This window comes from Molossus molossus, unplaced genomic scaffold (genome assembly GCF_014108415.1).
Source record: "Molossus molossus isolate mMolMol1 unplaced genomic scaffold, mMolMol1.p scaffold_m16_p_11, whole genome shotgun sequence".
Classification (NCBI taxonomy): Eukaryota; Metazoa; Chordata; class Mammalia; order Chiroptera; family Molossidae; genus Molossus; species Molossus molossus.
In genome coordinates, this window is record NW_023425346.1 from 46,313,426 (window position 1) to 46,335,825 (window position 22,400).

General features: G+C 37.9%; 1 protein-coding gene across 2 annotated transcripts in view; it reads right to left on the bottom strand.

The window, feature by feature from the left end:
• Nucleotides 1–6,670: 6,670 nt before the first annotated feature.
• Nucleotides 6,671–22,400, bottom strand: part of SLC38A11 (solute carrier family 38 member 11) — a 56,974-nt gene continuing 41,244 nt past the window's right edge. For both annotated transcript variants that reach the window (XM_036254221.1, XM_036254220.1), the window contains 3 exons: nt 20,436–20,548; nt 15,678–15,809; nt 6,671–7,700 (listed from right to left, as the gene is read on the bottom strand). In XM_036254221.1, the coding sequence (XP_036110114.1) occupies nt 7,407–7,700; nt 15,678–15,809; nt 20,436–20,548 (539 nt within the window). In that variant the 3' untranslated portion in view covers nt 6,671–7,406. The remainder of the gene's footprint in view (nt 7,701–15,677; nt 15,810–20,435; nt 20,549–22,400) is intronic.

Sequence of the window (22,400 nt, forward strand, 5' to 3'; positions counted from 1 at the left end):
CTTCTGTTTTTATGGAAAGCAAAATCACCAGAAATGCAATTCAGAATATAAATAAGAGGATACATATATGTAAGAAAATGAAGCAAAAATGTGAATGTGTTGACAGCTTCCATCTGAATTCTTCTTAGGAAGAGAATGCTATTTGTGTTGGAAAAATACAATGACAAAATGTGGCATAAAGGGGCAGCAGGTCTTCTAAAGGCCTGGAGGTGCTGGGCTGTCACTGAGGAAGTCAGAGGGAAATATTTGCTTTTGTTAATCTGGAGAAGGAGATGGAACATGAGAAATGTAAAGGAAAAGCTGAGATGGCGAATCCTAAAGATTGGTTGAAGGTTGTATTCTAGGATGTGAGCCTTCCTTGTAACTGTTCTAACTCTTCAAAAGACGCCACAGCAAAGAATTTACACAGTGCATGATGTGAGCAGACTTTTATGGAAACTGATGAAGGGATTGTGTTTTGCATCAGGAATATCATGAAGTTTTAAAACACAGAGCAAAAGAATTCTAGTTTATGATGATGTAGAGAAGGATGAGAAAATATGCCAGAAGAATTTGCCAAAATCATGGAGTAGGCTCTTGACTGGAATGGGGATTATGATCAAATTTAACCAGATCACATGGGGGCAGGGTGCCCTCAGCTGATACTTAGAATCATTTGTTCCAAGGACATTTTCCACTTGAAGCTTATATTTTTAATTTCTTATTTCAAATACCTACTTTGAAAGATCAGATTGTCTTCTAAAACAGGGAGTATCTCCTGAGTGTTTTCCAAGCCCTATTTTTCTAAATGTTCAAAGTTAATTACCTTTCCTTGTCTATTCTTACAGCTTTCTAACAAATGGAAATTCATTTTGAAATGCTTTGAGACATAGAGCATATAAAAACAAGGTCATATTACTAAACGTCCACTTTGTTTATATCTTGCAGATGGAGGAACAATCGTTAAAAGGTATATAACTTAGAAAAAAAAATGTTTTGAACTTCACCAGAATGCAAAATTGTTTAAGAAAGTCAGAAGTTACCCAAAGGCTATCATTTTGGAATACATTTTTTTTTTTCTCTCTCAGAACTAAAAGAATTAAATAACAATGTTGTTATGTGATGGGACCTGACTACCACAAGCCTGGACTGGATTCACTTTTTTTTTAGAGCTGGCCTGTTATCCAAAGTCTTACAAGTTTCCAAAGTCTTACAAATTTTAAATTGCAAACTGATATGTTGCCTGAGATGTTTTCTTACATCATTGTCTGTGTGTTCCGAAAACACCTCTTATTTCTAGAGCTCTATCAAGTTACCGAGCTGTCTGCTGAGGTTAAGCAAAGTAACTTACACCTTAACCATAAACACATTTCACTGTAAAGTTTTGACTCTCTATTTCTGTAGGAATAATATTAAATGAAGGGGTTAATGTAAGTTTTCTTGGTGAGTTATAAATTTAAGTTAAATACTTAAAATTAAATAAATTCATGTGATTTAATGTTTATCAATCATCTTGAATAAGTTGAGCATACACTGTCAAAAACCAAAACTAAATATGCCATAGTCTCAGGATCAAGGAGCTTAGAATTAAGAAAGATGAAGTAAATGTTTATTTAGCACTCAGAACAAGTAAAAAGATATGTACTGATTGGTATGTAGTTAAAGAGTCTTTTTAAGAGTATTCAATTCCTCTGAATGTTCTTTGCATAATAAAACAAAAGAAGAAACCCAGATTAATTATATAAACCAGCTTGTTGGACAAATGCATCGCATTAAATTGCCACTTTACTGAATGACAATCATTATAGCTGGAAAAATCCAATAAAATAATATGTGTGGCTATTGGTACAATGACCATTTTCCCTTTTATACCATTAATCTCACTTCAAACACTTAAGTGATTACTACAGTCAAGGTGCCATGCCATGGGCTATGAAGAATAAAAAGAGGCTTTAAAACACATTGTCCTTAAGGAATTTTTCATGTAGTTGTCAAGAAAAGGCTACTTTATATACCATTTGAAGCTATGAGAATTACAGAATTTTGAAGAAGAAAGAACTAACTAGCAGCTAGAGTTGTCAGGGAGATGAAAGGATTGATAGCATTTTGATGGGGCAAAGGGGGCTGGACATTTCAGAGGCCAAGGCCAAAGGGGCACAGAGCAATTTTAGCATGAGGTAATGCTTTAATGTTAGAATAAGGGTTTTCTTCCTGTAGTCATAGGAGATAAGGCCAGAATGACAGGTTGAGGTCATATTATGAAAGCTTTGAACACAGGCTATGGAGTTTGTACCTGATTCTGTAAGCGCAAGAGTTTTGTGGAAAGCTTTGGAGCAAGAAAGTGGTATGATCAAAGCACGAGTTTAATAAGATAATTCGTGGAATGATGCACAAATCGTCTTGAAGGGAGCAGAGCCTAAAGGCAGAATGCTCAGGTAAGAGACCATGGCATTAGTCCAGGGGGGAGTTAGTAAGGACCAGAATCAGGTGTGAGTTAAGAATGTGCCTTTTCTGAAACAATAAAGGATTTAACACATTGCTATAAATATATAATAAAAAATCCAAAGCTAAATGTGCTGATAATATTCATCGCTGAAGAGCAAACATAGTAGACTGACTACGAAAGTGCTCTATAAAAGACAACTAACTATATGAATTCTTTATCTGCATGTTGTTATTATGAGTATAACTCAGTTTTACTTATGTTCCCTGTGTAATTTTCCAATTAAGACATTTCGTTGAGAGCTTAGTCCTAGGAAAATGTGGTGTACTTTTGAGGAACAGTATGTTTTCTTATTTTTCTTAATAAGAGCTAAGAAGCACAGGGGATTGTCCCTGAATAGTTCGGGTTCCGAACCAGGCTTTCAACACTGCAGCTGTGTTGACTTTAGACTATAATCTCTGTTTTCCACTTTGTTAACTCTCGTCCTCTCTTACTCTTCACTGATGTCACTGCCGTGGTTCCTCCTCTCCCCTTGGTAGCAACACCAAATAATTTTCCAAGGAGACACAGGATAAGTACACTTATATGTAGTACCAGGAGCTCTCCCTCCTCTTTTCCACCTGTTTTTCCCTGAGCTCCAACATGGCACTTCTACATCTTGCTTGTATTTTGCCCAGCTCTAAACAGATGTCTCCAGCTAAGCATCTCTCTTTTTTTAAAAATCTTTTTTTCTTTATTGATTTGAGAGAGAGAGGAAGGGAGAGGAAGAAAGAGATAGAAACATCGATGAGAGAGAACATCCATTGGCTGCCTCCTACATACCCACCACTGGGGATCGGGCCCACAACCTGGGCATGCGCCCTGACTGGGAGTCAAACCAGTGACCTCTTGGTGTATGGGTTTATATGCTCAACCACTGAGCCACACCAGCCGGGCCAGCTAGCATCTCTCTTGTGTCCAACCTTCTACCTATTCAAATGTGATCTTTGAACTAACAACAGCACCATCACCTGGCAACTTGGCAGAATTTCCTGGGCCTCATCCCAGGGTCCTGCACCAGAAGCCCACCCTAGAGGTGGGGCCAGGAAATTTGTGTTTTTCCAAGCCTTCCGGGTGGTTCGGATGACTGTGGATGTTTGACAATGGCTGCTTTAGAGAATGACTGTACTCTGGTCTTTCTCTCTCAGTCTATGTGTTCTCTAGCTCATGGTGTCTCTCATCTACTCAGTTTGCTCTGTTGTCCAGGCAAATCCTTTCTATACTTTTTATAATAATTATAAATTCTTAAAGGAGCCTGTCTGATTAGTGTAGTTAATTATTACCCCACCACAGTCAGTAAAGCTCTTATGGTACCCTACCTCATGGTCACAGGCTGGTCCATGCTTGAGCCACTCTTGGCATACAAGACAACCCTGGGACCTGTCAAGGGCCAGTGCAATTAAAAACAGACCAACACTGGTTTCCTGAGAAGAGTGCAGCAGGTGAGCCAGTAGGAGGCCTGCCCCTGTCCAACACTTGAGTCTTTGATTGAGTGGCTGTGTGCGGTTTTACTCCCACAGAGGAGTAATCATAATTTTCTTAGTGGGATAACCTAGATTTCAGCATCTTTTAAGAAAGACAAAAGGCGACAATTATTGCTGGAAACAGTCAGAGGCAAGGTAGTCCACCTGTTCTGATGTTTGAAGATGGTTCAAGTCGGGGTTAAGATAACAGACCCTATTATCAGCGACATGGACGGGGACCCACTTTATGTTATTCCAGCTGTATTCTCCAAGGAAATGTATTGTTGGATGTTTGCATTTGTGTGTAAAAATACTAGTCCCTGTCCTCTTTTTAAAATTAAGAAGCACTTTATAAGTTCAAATTTTTGACAACCTCAAAATTGGTTTAAACATCTTGAGTTGCTTTGTTGAGGATAAGAATTAGCAGGGAAGGAATGACTTTCAGTGGGAATCTCATTGAGGCAGAAAATAGATTGGGGGGGTGGTTTCAGAAAATAGATTGGTGGCAAATAAACAGACACATATTCTGATAAAATAGGTGTGCTTTTCTATGATTGTTCAATCATCCTTTAAAAGATGTTGGTAATCCATGCAGTTAATAACATCGTCCAAGACAGTCTTGTTCTACAGTTGATTTGGAAAAAAAACCCAAAACAACAACAAAAAACCCAGAACAAATATTTATTAGCCATTCATGTAGCACTCAGTTTCCACGAGGAGCTTCTGACTGACTAGAAGAGTCAAGGTTAATGTATCTGAAGCAATACCGAAAACACCAGATAATGACGATTAAGTGCTAAATTACATTATCCCCGACGTGCTTCTCTTTGTACATTCTTGGCAATCTCATCTCTCATGATTTTATCTAATAACTATGTAGGTCAGTGTTTCTCAGTCTTGAGCAATGTAGAAATAGGCTGCTGAAAAATTTTCTTACGTTCCCTCAGTGTGGAATGAAAGAATTTTTATTATTATTTTACAAAAAACATGTATCCATCTAAAAATAGGCACACACCACTTAACCTTATGATTCTTGAACATCTATAAACACAAATCTATAAATTAAATACAGAAAATCTACCTAGCCAATAGGATTTAAACTAATTTAGGGGCATGGATAATGTTTTATTGAAGCAAAATCACCACTCTGAGCCTGAGCATGGTTCTGCCTGCTTAGGTGGAGCTTCCTCTGCTTTCAAAAGGCCTTTCTTACTATTCAGGGCACACGATGACTCAGCTCTCACCACTTCTTTACTACAACTGTTGTGAAACTATCCTTTATATACTTCCTGTGCTTTTTTTTTTTTTTTTTGCCTGTGACTTGTGTATGTGTGGTTAACTCTGCTTGTGATACAGTCTCATGGTTTGGCAACAATATAATACTATGGATTGTCAACTTGATCGAAATACAAATGAAAGGGTGAGAAATAAAATCTTGGGCAATACTTGATATAAGGTAGTGACCCAGATGGTCCCAAATTGTTTTTTACTTTTAAAACATTGTCTTAGAATAGCACTGAGTGGGTACTGGAAATATCAAGGGAACACTTTGTAAAGTATATGAGTGTCGCCCTGGCTGATTTGGCTCTGCAGTTAGAAGGTTGGCCCTCAGACCAAAGAGTCTTGGGTTCGATTCCAGTCAAGGGTACGTACCTCAGTTGTGGTTTGGTTCCTGGCCCTGATCAGGGTTGTGCAGGAGGCAATCAATTGATGTTTCTCTCTCTCTCTCTCCCTCCCACTCTAACTGAAAATAAATGGAAAAATATCCTTGGGTGAGGATTAAAAAAAAAAAAGTATATGAGTGTATAACTACTGTGCTGTATACCAGAAACTAATACAAAATAATATTAATTTAAATTATAATTGGAAAAATAAATAAAAGATAATCATAGATATAAAGACATGAAATCTACATTAAGACATATAAAAAATTCTGCCCTAGCCAGTGTGGTTTAGTTGGTTGGAGTGTCGTCTCGTGCACTGAAGGGTCGGTCACCAGTTCGATTCCTGGTCAGGACACATACCCAGGTTGCAGTTTCATTCCCCAGCTGAGGCACATTCCCCAGTTGAGACAGCCAATCAATGTTTCTCTCACTCTCCCTCTTCCTTCCTCTCTCTCTAAAATCAATAAAAACATATCCTTGGGTGAAGATTTAAATTAAAAAAAAAGAGAGATAAGAAATCCTAATTGAAACTGAGGGCAGGTTGGTGGACACAGCTGTGCCTCCCAGATCTCCTACAAGGAAGCATGGGCTGCCCCAGCTAACAGCAGACAGCCTCCAGCTCGCAGTTCCTTCAGGCTTTGCGTGGCTGCAGAGAGCTGCCCAGCCCAAGGACATGTCCTTCCACTGGGCCCCCCTCCAAGGACTGACGCAGGCCGTGGTACTAAAACCCGGCTACTTCTCCTGACCAGGGACAGCTCACATGGGCGAGTATGCTCCAGACGCCCTGTGGACTTGGCTGAGGCTTTGTCGGCCTGCACTGCTGTTCCATGTTGCCCTCCCAACACTGCTGCCTTACTCCCTCCCATTAGCTATGACTCCTAATAAATACCCTGCATGCCAACCCCCATCTCAGTGTCTGCTTCGGGAGAATCCAGGCAACAAAAGCTCCCAAGAATTTCTCTGAAGAACTCCCCCGTCCCCTCCCCTGCACCCAGAGAGAGCGGGAATGACTCTTCTGTAGCTCTGGTTGTTCTTACAAGCTTCTTGTCTGGAAGTTCAGCTTCCACTTGTATATTCCTGCCAGCACTTCAAATTCAACAGGCCCAAAGCTGATGCAAGATGATCTCTTGGGTCCTACCTCAGAACACCTTGTGGGTTTTTTCCCTCCTGTTTTCTACTTTATTTAATGGCTCTACCTAGTATTCTCACAGGATCAAAAGTTGGGAGGTATATTGATTCCTCACACACCTGGCTCTGTACATAGTTTATTATTCATGCTCTTAACATGGCAAGGACCTTACTCATTCCTCCAGAGATTCACGTCCCTCTAAACAAGGGATGCTGTTGGAATCACAATGCAGAGCTTTACTTTGCTTTCGGAATATTTACTCTTTTTTACAGTTTCCCTTCTCTCCCCTTCAATTCCATAGACTTTGAAAGACAAAAATTGTTGTTGTTGTTTTGTCTCATAAAGGATATATACAAAATTTCAACCCACAATCATCTACTTATTTACAAGCAGAATATATTGGCTCATATATTAAATTAAAAAATAACGCTCTGAAAGATGACAGCAAATGTCAGTCTTCACTTTCCTCCTGCAACTAAGATTACAAAACATTTGTTCTCTGTTTAAGATAAAATGAATTTGATTTTCTTTTCCTCTTTATCTTCTATATTGAGCTAAAGAATAAAGAAAGCCAAGTCTTAATAAATGCCAAGGTAATACTTTTATAATATAGCCACTAAAACATGTGTGAATGTGATTATGTGGTTTAGAAGTCTGTGAAAATGTACATACTTTTTAAAGCCATCAACTCATTGAAAGATGCTGATGTTTAGAATCGAAAGTTGAGTTGTCAGTTGAAAGTGAGAAACTGAAATGTTCGTGAGAGACACATTGTCAGGGAAGCAGTAGAACATTTCCCGCCCATGTGTGCAGTCCTGAGGGTTATTCACGGCCAGGACAAACCCAATGACCATCACCAGAGCACCGATGGGAAGCATGATACAGGACATGACCTTATCGGAGAGTGTCCTGGGTTCTTCAGACAGCTTCAGATAACATGCTGATGGAATGATAAAAATTAGGGGAGCTGCACAGATCACACCCTGCATATTAAAAATGAGAAACAAGATAATGTTATCAGATGGAATGTTGCTTGGACAGTTTTTAAGAACATTTACAAAATGTATTTGTCACTGCACATGTTAAAAGTTCTATAGGTTTGATTAACTCAAACAAAGGAAAGAAAAAAGTTTCAAGAAAAATTTAGAAATAGTTTTTTTTTTTTTCTTTTTTGATGGCATATTTACAAATGAGAAGAGTGAAATAAGAGTAAAATAAAACATAATAGAGTAAACTAATTTGGTAAAAAAAAAATAATAGACTAGAAAAAATAATCAGAAAATAAAAATGATGGTAAGACTGACTTCTGGCAAACTCTTGAAATTTTCCATATTTTCAGTTATATCATGCTACCCTATATAAATTACTGTGTATCTACTCTGCCCTTCAAATCTGAGAAGTCTATTTATCACTGTGTACAAAAGGGAACTATCAGTAGGTAAATAGGGCGTATTGTCTTTCCTTTTTATTTGAGTTTGTATAAATGTAGGTGCCTGTCTGCTTGAGAAAGAATAACTATAACCCTAAGGGCACTCACACGAAATCAAATTTCTAAATCATCTTTCAAGTAAAACTAAACACATTAATTACCCTAGAAAATTGACAGCAGAACTAAATGTGACTCATTCACCCTCCCCTACACTAGTCCATGGATAAGTCCAACCTGGGGGAAAATGTCAGATTGAAAAATCTGAGTAGTGTTGTCTATCATAAAAATACCAAGAGCTTTTTTTTTACTTCAAAGGAAAATACACTTTCCCCTGGAGGAGGCCAAATTTGCACTAGAGACAGACTCATAGATAGAGATCAGGCAGACAACTCTGGAGATGTGGGGGAGGGAGTGGAGGTGGGGGGAGGCATTGAAAGCAAAAAAAGTAAAAAGAGAGAGAGAGAGAACTCATGAACGTGGACAACAACGTGGTGATTTCGGGGTGGAGTGGGTTGGAAGTGGAAGAGAGCATATAGAGGGGATAAATGGTGATGGAAAATATAAAGTAAAACAAAATAAAGTAAATAATGCTACCATTTAAGGCATTTTAGGCAATAGATTTTTCTAATTATATTAAATGTTAATTGTATTATACATTACACAAAATATAACACATATAAATAAAATATAACTGTATGACAAACAATATTCTCTTAAGTCATAAAACACATTTTTAAAAAAATAACATACACTCAACAGCAAATGTGACATTGGTTTAGAATTAAAAGCAAGCTTTCCATAAAATATGTTTTACTATATTTGAAAAAGTTATTATGAAACTTGTAAATATAAAGAAACATAGAAAGAAGGGTATAACAAAACCCTATACACCTATAACCTATGGTTTGAAACCCTTCTGACACATTTGGGTAATTTCAAAATTTGAAATTTTTTTTCAAAAAGATTTGAAAGCTTTTTGACATAACTGGTAAATTGGTAAAATCATAGAAAACCGAATTTGAAGTTGGGTGATTTAAAAAATATTTTATACCTTAAAAATAGTTTTAAAAAATATTTTCAACTTATATGCATGTATGCGTAACCAATGAACATAGACAACAATGCTTGGGGGTGGGATAGGGAGGTGGGTGTCTGGGGAAAAAAATGAGAAACATCTGTAACCAAAATAAATTAATAAATAAAAATTAAATTAAAATTAAAAGGAGAAAATATTTTCTTGACATCACCATTTACTGAAATTACTGGGTTTTATAAGTACCATCCTAAAAAGTATTACAATATGATTCCCAAAATATATTTAATTTTTTTACAGAGAAATGGCAATTAAGAGGGACATGTTATAAAATCAGACTAGCCAGGCAGTATTTAAAAAGCTGGGTAAGATGGGACTGACCACAATTCACGGAAAATAATTCTATAGTCAGAGATATAAGCATGAGAAACTACTAAGAGGCGTGAAATTGTATTCTAATTTAAAATATATGGACAATATAATTTTACCATTCATAGCACTTAAATACAAATGAATACCTACAAAGGAACACAATGTATAAAGGGTAAGTTTTCACATGGCTAGAATTACATGAATTATGGATTCCTTGGGCTGTATTGTGACAGTTGAAACTGACATTGTTTTTTAAATTATGGAAAATTGTGGATGATGCAGTCTGTGTTTATAATAATTACTATTTAATGTCTTAGAAATAATTTTTGAAACCAGTTAAAAGGTAGTTAAAACACAAATATATACATGTACATATGTATGTACGAAGAAAGTCTTTTCTCTTTGTAGGAACAAACTATAGTCACGAGGAACTGCGGGGCGTGAAAGTGCTCTCAGGGTGCACGCCGCCGCCAGCTGCTGCTGGGAAGCTGTCATCAGTTAGCATTTGGGGACTGTTCCAACCCTCTCTTGCTGGGCAGTGCAAAGCAATGGGTGTTCTGTTTATTATAATTTTTAAGAGTTGAGAAAGTAGCAATTAGTGGGAAGGCTAAAGAGCTGATGTTTGTACTGGAAGAAGTCCAGTTGGGTATCTTGTCTAGATAGCAGTTACGTTCTTAATATTTGAAATCTCAGTCTTGCTAGAGGTTGTGGTTAGGACCCCAGATCAAGTGTAAAACAATAACGTAGTTCCTTCTGCTGTACTCCTCATAAAGAAATCCAGCTTATTTGATCTATTTAAAATAGCCGTGCTAGAGAACACACCACTGGCTTTGGACTAATTTTTGAAATTGCTTGGGGAGACATAAATACCACAAGTATTTTTTAAAGAGACAATACAATATAGCCTTAATTATAACAGCAGGACAGCATTCTCCTTCGATAATAACCCTACTGATGCCAGGGCATTTTGCAGTCTGCTATTGGGAAATAATAGAAGGTGTTAAAGATTTTTTACTGGCAATATGGATTGGAAAAGTATCTGGATTCTCCTACCTGAATAGAAACCTCTCAAATGGTGCAAAGAAGCTAAAAACTAAATTAAAGAATGCGTGTGTCTTTTAAATTTTGACTTTGTAATCAATCTGGAGTCATGAAATGTATTCCTATACCTTAAAAAGAAACCAGCTCGGGAGGGCTTTGGCAGCTTGGACCGTGGCTTGCTCACCCTGACAGCTGTATCTCTGCATCTGGGCTCTCACTGGGTAACTGGCTTACTTTTTTCCTTCCACTGTGAGCTGCACACAAAGCTTGTGCTGGTTACTCTGGCCACAGGCACCAGCTGCTTCATCTTTTCTCTTTGTACTGCTGCAAGTGGAAACCCATAGGGCCCAATTAACCTGGCTGCCTTTTCTCTCTGATAGCAACATGGATGTGAGATGCTACCAAGAATGGGACTTATATTTATTTTATTGGATTCTAAAATGAATCCTTTAAAATAGAGGGTGCAGCCTGGCTGGTGTGGCTCATTGGTTGAGCATTGACACATGCACCAGGGGGTTGCTGGTTCGATTCCTGGTCAGGGCACATGCACAGGTTGTGGGCCCAATCCCCAGTGAGGGACATGCAGGAGGCAGCCAGCTGATGTTTTCTCTCATTGATGTTTCTATTTCTCTCTCTCTAAAATCAATAAAGAAAAAAATAATAAAATAGAGTGCATTTGCTTTGGAAAAACACATTATTGTTGTCTACTGCCATGAAAACTATAAAATAAAAGGAAAGCTAAGATTTAAATTTGGTTTTGCTTTTTATTAAATAACTAATATAAACCTGAATAGTTTATCCAGTTTTTTAAATTATACTAAGTAACAGCATTTCCCTAACTTTGCAAATTGAAGGTCTGATTTCTATTGTACATCTCATCTGTGAAGATCATTATTCTACTTAGTGATGATTCAGAAGTCACAGTGGAAAAGAATTCTTCAAGTACTACAATTATTAACTAGGATAAAAGCTATTCGTTAAAAATTACTAGTTTAGATGAAAAACTTTGTTACATTTTATTTCATCTTACAGTCTTTATTTTAACCCATTATTAAAGTCTATCCATATAGCCCTGGCCGGTTTGGCTCAGCGGTTAGAGCGTCGGCCTGCGGTCCTGAGAGACCCAGGTTCGGTTCCCGCTAAGGGCGCGTACCTCGGTTGCAGTTTGTCCCCGGCCCTGGTCGGTTGTGCGGGTGGCAGCCACTCGATGTGTTCCTTTCACATCGATGTTTCTCTCTCTCTCTCTCTGTTCCTCTCTCTCCCTCCCACTCTACCTGAACAAAAAGTGGAAAAATGTCCTCTGGTGAGGATTAAAAAAAAAAAAAATAAATAAAGTCTATCCATATAAATTATGGATTACTCTTACTAGTAAACTCAGTGCATAGATTTTTTAACTGAAGAAATGAATACAAAATGAACATACTTATTTTACATAATTTAAGGCCTAAACTTTGGAAATCTCAGACTAGCATAATGATGAAAAATGTGGGCTACAGGCTCTGAAAACCTGTGTTCAGATCTTGATTCTGCCACTTACAACTTGTGTGACCTATTTAATCACTTTGTGCCTTGTTTTCTTTATCTGTACAATTAATGCAGATGAAGGAAGATAATGCAAAACATGAGGCACAGAGGAAATACTCAATGCGTGCTATCTCACACTGTCATTTTAAAGTGGAACACAGCATGCTTTAGTGACTTTTCAAGTGTTGCATGATCCAGCCTGCATTAGTCACTGACAGAAAGGACGCTTGATGTGGCTCTATTAAACATGTCAAATGCCCACACAAAAGGGAGCTGAGTGAAGACCTGCGTATGTTATTGTGTGTACCAAAAGACTTTTGATTGGGAAAACATATGCTTGGGTGGTCCGAAAAAGAAAGGAGATCTTAGATTTTATTAACCTACAAAGTGCTTTAAAACTAGTGTCATTGCCCTGGCCGGTTTGGCTCAGCGGTTAGAGCATCGGCCTGCGGTCCGGAGAGACCCGGGTTCGGTTCCCGCTAAGGACACGTACCTCGGTTGCAGTTTGTCCCCGGCCCTGGTTGGTCGTGCGGGTGGCAGCCACTCGATGTGTCCCTTTCACATCGAAGTTTCCCTCTCTCTCTCTCTTCCGCTCCCTCCCTCCCACTCTATCTGTGCAAAAAATGGAAAAATGTCCTCGGGTGAGGATTAAAAAAAAAATAAAACTAGTGTCATGGTCTTGGGTTATTGGATCACAACAGACAATTTAGCACTCTTCTTTTATTTATTTATTTATTTATTTTTAATGAAGGTCTATATAACCAAGTTTTTAAAAATCAAAGGGTTTAGGTCATGTTTTAAATTTTAAAAAATAGTCTCCTACAGCCAGCTCAGATCTTGACTTTGTAACAGATATTCACCAAATATTCTTCTCTGATTAGAATATCAAAATTCTGTCTTATCCACAAAGAATTTTCAACATAAGTACAATAGAGAATATTTACTGGATTGTGTGCTAACAATTTGTTGTGCAAGTGTCAGAAAGATTAGCAATTAACAGAAAGTAATGGTCAAATTTACAAAAATAGATCATTCCCGAAGAATAAGCAGTATGTGTATGGCTTGGTGAACTTAAAGGAAATAAAGAATCGTTAGGCTATCAAGACGTGGCGCGTGGTCAGGCAGTTGATAAAAACTTTCTTTCAGATAAAAATCCTACAATATTAAAAAAAAAAAATCATTCTGAAGTCAAATGAGACATTTCATGTAATAGGAAATAACAATACTGGCAATTATGTGAATCATCTCCTCAGCATAGTTGAAGGATTATTGTTACTGTCAACACCAACAATGTTTTTAAAATTTTGTATTTATTGAATGATTTTAGACACAGAGGGAGAGAAAGAAACACTGATTTGTTGTTTCACTTATTTATGCATTCATTGGTTGATTCTTATATGTACTCTGACTGGGGATTGTACTCTGACTGGGGATTGATATACTGATATTATCAGGAAGATGCTCTAACCAACTGAGCTACCTGGCCAGAGCACCAATGTTTTTGTAGCAGTTAATTTACTGGTGTTGCACTAAACAATATCCCATATGTCCAGGAGCATTTGTAGAAGTAGTTCCTGAACTGTGGTCCCAAGGGGCAATTACCCATGCAGTAATTTGAGCACTCTGTTCTTAACACTGTGCTGGATGCCAGGGAGGATGGAGAAGGCAGTTAAACTCATTCTCATCTTCAAAGTACTTATAATTAGGTAGAAAAGGAAAGTTTATATATGGTCTAAACAGTACATGATACAAGATAATACAAACATTAAGTTAGTACATTAAGGGAGCAGTCATCTATTTACATAGATGAAGGCTGGGACATAAAATGATTTTGAGTGAACCTATTAAATGGTTTTGGTCTATGCAAAATTGGGAAGTAGGTACAAGTTACCTTGATTTTGCCCATTTCTCCCATGAGTTTTTTTTTTCCATTGCTGGTGGAATAGATGGTTCCCCAGTCCCATGTAGTTTGGAAAGCCACCTACTCCCTACTTTCTACTTACTCTGTCACAAGAAAATCTGTAACAGTGTGTTCCTGACAATCTCTCACAGTCTTGGTCTGGAATTTCAAATCCAAATGGCGTCTGGAAGAACAGTGTCTTGGACACTGGCAATAATACCTTCACCTATCCCTCAGCTCTCAATGAGTGAGTAAATAATGACCTGGGATCCCACCTGTACAAGTCAGCTCTCCATGGTTCATGACAAATAAATACGAAGTGCTGTAATTCTGAGACATTATTCTTGCCTCACCAAATGACATCATTATCCTACTTCCACAAAGCGGAACCAAGGAGTCATTATGCTCTGTCCTCCCAACTGACTCTGTCACCAAATCCTGTCAATATTTTCTCAAAAATGTCTTTTGGGAGTTCATCTACTTCCCTCTGTCTTCTTCATCGCCTACAGATAACAGCTGAACTCTCATGTTTAGCTGTGAGACTGTAAGCTCCATGAAAGCATGAATCCTTTCAGATTTCTTCCCATTATTATATCTTTATTGGGTGACACATAGTGATTATTCAGTATATATCTGTTCAATGAATAAGTGAGTTAGAAGTTGCACTAGACCTTAAATTTTTGTTAACATTTGGACAGAAATGAAAGGAAAAGGATAATTCTAGGAAAGAATAAACATACACCAAAGGATAAAATAATTAATATGACTTACTCATAGGCCAAAAATAAGATTGACTAGAAATGAGGATAGATTTTGAATAAATGGTAAATAACTTTCCACAGAAGGGATGGGGTCAGATTACAGAGGAAACAGAGAGTATGGAAAAGTGGAGATTTCTGAGCAGGATGGTGATAAATTGGAAGGAAAACTTAAGTATGTGTTAGTTGAAGCAAAAAAACAGCATTAATTCAGAGGTGATATAATGAAGACTCAAACTTAGAAGGTAGCAGTAGAGATTACAAGGGAAATTTCTAGAGAGAGAAAAAAATGTTTTAAAGGAAAAAGACATGGGCCATTATAAGTGAATGTGGGGTATAGATATCAATCGCTCCACTCATATATTTTAATGAATCTCTCTACACTTATTTTTATGTGGCGAGGAAATTTCATATACATTAATTATAGTTATTTTTAGTAATATCTATGTAGTATAGAAAATAAAATATAAAAAATTGCTCTAAAGCATGGTGTTTGAACCTCAGCACTTTGACATTGGGACTGGAGAGTTCTTTGTTGTGGGGAGTTGTCTTGTGCATTGTGGGATGTTTGGAAGCATTCCCGGCCTCTAGCCCTGGGATGCCAGTAGCACCTGCCTACCAGGTGTGGCAACCAAAAATGTTTCTAGATGCTGCTAATATACCATGGGGAAGGTGGGGGGAAAACTTCCCCCATTGGAGAACCACTGTTCTAAAAGTATTGAGTCCCATAAAGTGCATAATATCATCATTATAAACAGTTACTATTATATAACAAACTCATTTTAAATCCACTTCAGAAAATGACACATTTTTTTTAAAGGAAAATACATCTAATGTTAAATGTAAACATCATTTTTAAAAGGATGTTTAGAATGGAAGGAGTACACCTTTAAATGTACTTACGTTGAGTTCTAAAACTATTCCAAGGCAGTCAATCATCAACGACACAAGTGTGGCTATGGTAACGATAATCACAGTTATGATTACGTGGAAAACTGATGAAACATTCCCACCAAAAAATACATTGGCAATTACCTGACAAATAAACAGATTAGTTAGAAAGGGATTCTCAGACATGTGCAGGATTTATAAAGAGTATTTCCTGCCCTGGCCGGTTTGGCCTGTGGACCAAAGAGTCCCGGGTTCGGTTTCCACTAGGGGTACATACCAAAAAAAAGAGTATTTCCTATTATGATACTTAGGACTCTATAAAATACTACCAATCAAATTTCAAGCCATATGAATGTTCTACACTTTCCAAAGTACTTACATTTGGAAATACGCACATCAATAACAAGTATGTTTTGTTGAACTATTATTCAGGCAGTTCATAATATATCACTGTGTGAATAAATGTATTTCTCAAGTGTTAAGAGGGATTTTGAAAGTTGCCTATCATTCTTCCTTTAGTCCAACAAGGTTACCACTAAGACAAACCACAGATGCTATTTAGGTTATTTGAATGATCTCTAAGAAAGGAGTTACCACAATTTTCTTTAATAATAATAGATGTCTAATATCTTTTACCAACAGGAAATCAGTTTTATGTAATCTAAATCCCATTTGACACAAGTTAAACCTATTTTATCTAATAGACACCTCTCCAAACAGGACATACAAATGGATAAGAGACATTTGAAGAAATGCTCAACATCACTAATCATCAGAGAGATGCAAATTAAAACAACAATGAGGTAACACCTGACACCTGTCAGAATGGCCGCCATCAACAAATCATCAAACAACAAGTGTTGGAGAGGGTGTGGAGAAAAGGGGACTCTAGTGCACTGCTGGTGGGAATGCAGACTGGTGCAGCCACTATGGAAAACAATATGGTGTCACCTCAAAAAATTAAAAATTGAACTGCCATTTGACCCAGTGATCCCACTTCTAGGAATATACCCTAAGAAGCCTGAAACACCAATCAGAAAGAATATATGTACCCCCATGTTTGTAGCAGCACTGTTTACAATAACTAAGATCTGGAAACAGCCCAAGTGTCCATCAGTAGACGAATGGTACATATACACAATGGAGTACTATGCAGCTGTAAGAAAGAAAGATCTCTTATCCTTTGAGACTATATGGAGGGACCTGGAAAGTATCATCCTAAGTGAAACAAGCCAAACAGAGAAAGACAAGTTTTATATGACCTCAGTTATTTGTGGAATATAATGAACATAACAGTCTGAGGAATGGGGTAGTCCCAGAGATGTGGAAGTGGGGTACAGATTGACAATCACCAGAAGAGGGGGTGGTGGGGGAGAGATAAACCACAGAACTTATATGCATGTATGCATGAACAATGGACATGGACAACAAAGCTGGGGACAGGGCAGGGAGGAAGGGGGAGGGGGGAATCAGTGGGGGGAAAAAGGAGAAACATCTGTAACAAAAGTTAATTAATAAAAAAAAACCCTATTTTATCTTGCCTTTCTTCAACAAAATTGGAGAAAAGTTGATCACCATTTTCCACTGATATTCAGATTAGAAAATCAATAAATAGTTACCTATTTAACATGTCCTACACTGTGATATTGTTGGCAAAGAGAAAATGTCTAGATGATTCCTACTCTCAGAAATTAACATTCTAATTGAAGAGATCCAACCAATCTAATGAAACAAATAGTAACTGATTTATGACAGGATAAAAAAGATCAAGTAGAATTTAGACCTAGAAGAAGTTTATCTACCTAGACCTGTCTCCCTTAAAGTAATCTGCTTCACAGCATCCCTGAAGCGTGCTGGTCCTACCAAGTGAGCTGAGGCTTGAAACAAGAATAGGATTTAGAGCAGAATGATAAATTTAGGCAACAGTGTGACAAAGAGCAAAGAGGTAAGGACAGGAATGATACCCATGCAGAACAGGGATGACACCTATGAAGAAGAAGGTGGTGACTGTGCAAAAAATCCATGAGGCAAGAGTTGGAAATGGTAGGAGTGGCCAGAGGCTGGGGGCGACTTCACAAAGCCAACTCTCTAAGCCGTGATAAGTAACAACAGTCTAACTACGTAACATTCCCCGTGGACGGATACCACCATGGGGTATCCTGCTAATAATTTAATGGGGATACTCATGACTTTCACTCATGTATGGCTTTAGAATGTCTTTCCAAATATTATCTTATTTAAAATTTATTCTTATAGAGGCCTCTAAGATAGAATAGGAATAGTGGAAAATTGCTAGTGAGGCAGGCTTTTGGGCACCCTAGTATTCAGCTGGCTACTTGACCTATAAATAGAAATGGCTTTGATTATGCTTATGCGAACTTGTGTGTGGTGTGTGTGTGGTGTGTGTGTGTATGTGTATGTGTGTGTGGTGTGTGTATGCGTGTGTGTGCGGTGTGTGTGCGGTGTGTGTGCGGTGTGTGTGTGTGGTGTGTGTATGCGTGTGTGTGTGGTGTGTGTGTATGTGTGTGCATGTGTGTGTGGTGTGTGTGTGGTGTGTGTGTGTGGTGTGTGTGTGTGTGTGTGTGTGGTGTGTGTGTGTGTGTGTGTGTGTGGTGTGTGTGTGTGGTGTGTGTGTGGTGTGTGTGTGGTGTGTGTGTGGTGTGTGTGTGGTGTGTGTATGTGTGTGTGTGTGGTGTGTGTGTAGGTGTGTGCAGGTGTGTGCGGTGTGTGCGGTGTGTGTGCGGTGTGTGTGCGGTGTGTGTGTGCGGTGTGTGTGTGGTGTGTGTGTGTGGTGTGTGGTGTGTGTGTGTGGTGTGTGTGTGTGGTGTGTGTGTGGTGTGTGTGTGGTGTGTGTGTGGTGTGTGTGTGGTGTGTGTGGTGTGTGTGTGTGGTGTGTGTGTGGTGTGTGTGGTGTGTGTGTGGTGTGTGTGTGGTGTGTGTGTGTGGTGTGTGTGTGGTGTGTGTGTGGTGTGTGTGTGTGGTGTGGTGTGGTGTGTGTGGTGTGTGTGTGGTGTGTGTGTGGTGTGTGTGGTGTGGTGTGTGTGTGTGGTGTGTGGTGTGTGTGTGTGTGTGTGTGGTGTGTGTGTGTGTGTGTGTGTGTGTGTGTGTGTGGTGTGTGGTGTGTGTGTGTGGTGTGTGTGTGGTGTGTGTGTGGTGTGTGTGTGGTGTATGTGTGGTGTGTGTGTGTGGTGTGTGTGTGGTGTGTGTGTGTGGTGTATGTGTGGTGTGTGTGTGTGGTGTGTGTGTGTGTGGTGTGTGTGTGGTGTGTGTGTGTGGTGTGTGTGTGTGTGTGTGTGTGTGTGTGGTGTGTGTGTGGTGTGTGTGTATAGAAAAAGAAAAGGAGAAAGGAAGTGAACGGGTGAGGTTTATGCAAGGCTCCCCTGCCTAGCAACTGCTGTGGTGGCAGAGATCTTGATGTAGTTCTGTCTTCCTGTCATGGCAGCTAGAAAGGAAATACAAGTTCCAAGTACTGAAGACATAGCTGTGCAGGTGGAATGACTCAGAATGTCCACAGTTTACCAGAAACCACATAAGAATGCACCATCTGTTATTGCTCATCTAGAGATCAGATTTGAACCTAAGTACTGAGCAGAAGCTAAAATAGAACCATTTCCTGCATCCAACATTAGTTAGCAAAAACTTTAAAGGCACCTAGATTTAAAAAATCTACGTAAAGTTCGATCTAGATCTCCCTTATATTCAAGGTGGAGAAGTGACCAGTGAATTATGCATTTGCAAGTGAGGACAAGTGCTAATTGTAAAGGACATACATAGAGCCGAATATTTCCTTATTCCATATCCCTGTGCAGTTCCTTCTCCCCAGAATGGGCAGAGGTGAGCACTGATCGGCCTCTAGAAGCATGCCCATTACTTAGTCAGTGTATTTAAAGCTCTGTAGGAGTTTCACTTGACATATCAGAGCCAGTCACATGGTGTACTGTGTAAACAGTCTCTAGGAACAGATCCTAAATCTAATCCCTTTTCAGTGTGATTCCTGAAAGAACCACTGTGAAGTAGGATCTTGTTTTTTGTCTAAGTGGTATAGCAAATTTTTAGCTAACTTGCATAAGGGAGCCCGGACAAGCTATGTTCCCTAATTTTACACAAAAAGGATTAGTTTCCTTTCACCTGATCTTCCTATAGTCACCAAATCCAGGAAGACTATAGAACATGGAGTTGACTTAAAAGTAAAATATATATAAAACTCTCTATTTATATTATTTTATATAGTATATAAGGACAAATAAATATATGTACATAAACATATAAATTAAATATATCTGTAAAATTAATGGCTTAAATGGAATTTTGGTTTTCCATGGAAAATAAGATATTTTCATTTTTAAAATATAACAAAACTGATCAGAATCTGTTCTATGGTGCCTTTAATACATGTTGACTTATAAAATATCCTAGCAAAAAGATAATTTTGTAAAACTTATTTTAAACCTTAATAATTTCTTTATAAGAATTTAAAAATCAATAAACTTAGTTTGGCTGTATTAGAGGCTGGCATTCATTTGGAATGCAGTTGTATAAATATTTATACTTATCCTAATATAAACTAAACCAAATCTAACTTTAGAAAAAAATATCTTGTACACATTGAATATAAATGTATCTTTAAACTGGTTGGAAAGAAAATTTTATAAATTATGTTACTTGTCATGCACTTGAGAATTTACAGGTTCAGATTATTTACAAATCTTCCTAAATTAAATGTAGTAGAGGGATCCCCCAGATAAAGTGTTGGGAAGGAACTGTGCTTACCTCTCTGGTCACAAAGCATTCAATGGGGTACGTCAAAATGACAGTGACTCCATAACAAAACCTTCCAAATGTTATCAAGTTATCATCTCTGCAATAGTTCTCAAATAAGTCTCCTAGGGAATGAAATAAAATAGATTTATTTAATAGATACTATATATTGATACAAATATCTGATAAACAAGATAGTCAATATCTATTGCATCAATGAAACTGCATAAGCTTCATTTTATTTAGTAGAATAGATTGCTAAATCTGAATATGTTTTTAAATTCAATAATTACATAATCATTGACTGATACTAAAACTAGTACATGCTCCACTTGAAGATGAATGCATCACTAATTGTTTTCCTCTTATTCTCATTGTTTGCTTTGGTAGGTATGCTTAAATTTATTTCAACTTCTGAAAAGTACTTTTATCCATTGTCTTCTTATACCAGAATCAACTCCCTAAACTCTTGTGCATTGATTTTATAAACTTGCTTCTGGTCTTTGTTTCTGGTAAGTAAGTGACTTCATCATTTAAAAAAAAAAAAAAAGGTCTGTTAAAATAAACAAATTTCCTTTTGAAATGCTATTCATAGATCAAAGACAATCCTGAAAGGAAGAGTGGACCATTGAGTCTGGGGGGCTGAACTTCCTGTGTATCACACTGCAGGGTTTAATCACAAACTCAGGGCCACGGCAAGGGATGCAAACATACATTATCTTTCAGGCTATCGGATGGACCCGAGTGCAAATGCACTGATTCAAAACTGTGAAAATATAGAAGAGCATTATATTTCATCAGCTCCAAACTAAACGATGACCCATCTACACCATGAACCAATTCTTATTTAGAGATGGTATTTTCTCAGAAGAAATACAGGATCTATCTAACGAAGGCATAGAAGTCATGTCAGCAAAAAAAAAGTTTTCCAATGCTGAAACAAAAAAATATTTCAGTCTGCTTATTTCCTAAATATAACATGCTTAGGTTTAAAAATTTTGGTCACAGTTTTCACTAGACGGAATAGAAGATCAGATCACAGTCACGTGCTAGTACCTTATTTAAAAAGAAAACAATACTTCTGTACTTTCTTTCATTAAAAAGCTAAGTGACCTGCCTCTTCCTAAGTTATTTTAACGGACTCTTCTCTCCTACCACCATCGTCTAGGACAAATGTACAGGACTTTCTAGTATTCCTTTGGGGCCAAAGGGGATTAAACCACAGAGCAATAGTGGCAGAGACTTGTTTTAAGGTTGATTGAAAAGGTTCCAGCACTCTAAGAAAAAAGGACAGAAATTCTCCTTCACTAACCTCCACTAAAAAACGAGCCTGATATTGATTCAAAAGTCACTGGGAATGTCAAGAACACTCTGGGATTCTTACTGCCTCCTTGCAAGCTGAAATTAACCTCCAGCAAAGAAAATGAAAAGCAGCACCCGGTTTGCACCAACAAGACCAGATTTGCCTAAGGTGAAATAGCCTGAAGAAACGATGTCAGTTTATTCTAGTTTGAGTCTAGGGAGTGTGTTTTAGGGAATTATAGCTAGGAAAAAAACAAAACAAAACAAACCCCGAACCAACCTGTCAGCTTTGTTATATAAAGATTTAATTATATCTGAGCAATTACCACTGAAAAAACACTGGGAAGGTATGACTAAAAAAAGGTTTGATGCTTTACAGAGAGGGCATTTAAAAACCAAAGTTTGGCACAGACTGGAGCCTACAGGCATTCATCTTGGCAAAAATAGTGGTATGTGGCAATATTTTGAAGCACAATTGATACCCAGATTTTCGAGGTACTTCACTGCTGCACTCTAATGGCACACACACGGATTATGTTTACTGCATTGGAATTATGTCAATCACTTTCTTTTGAAGCCATCTTTATTTCTCAAGAAATATCTGCCTATGTAATCAATCGTAGTCACCTGGAACCTTTTTTTTTTTGAAACAATGCACCACCCACCTAGTTTTTG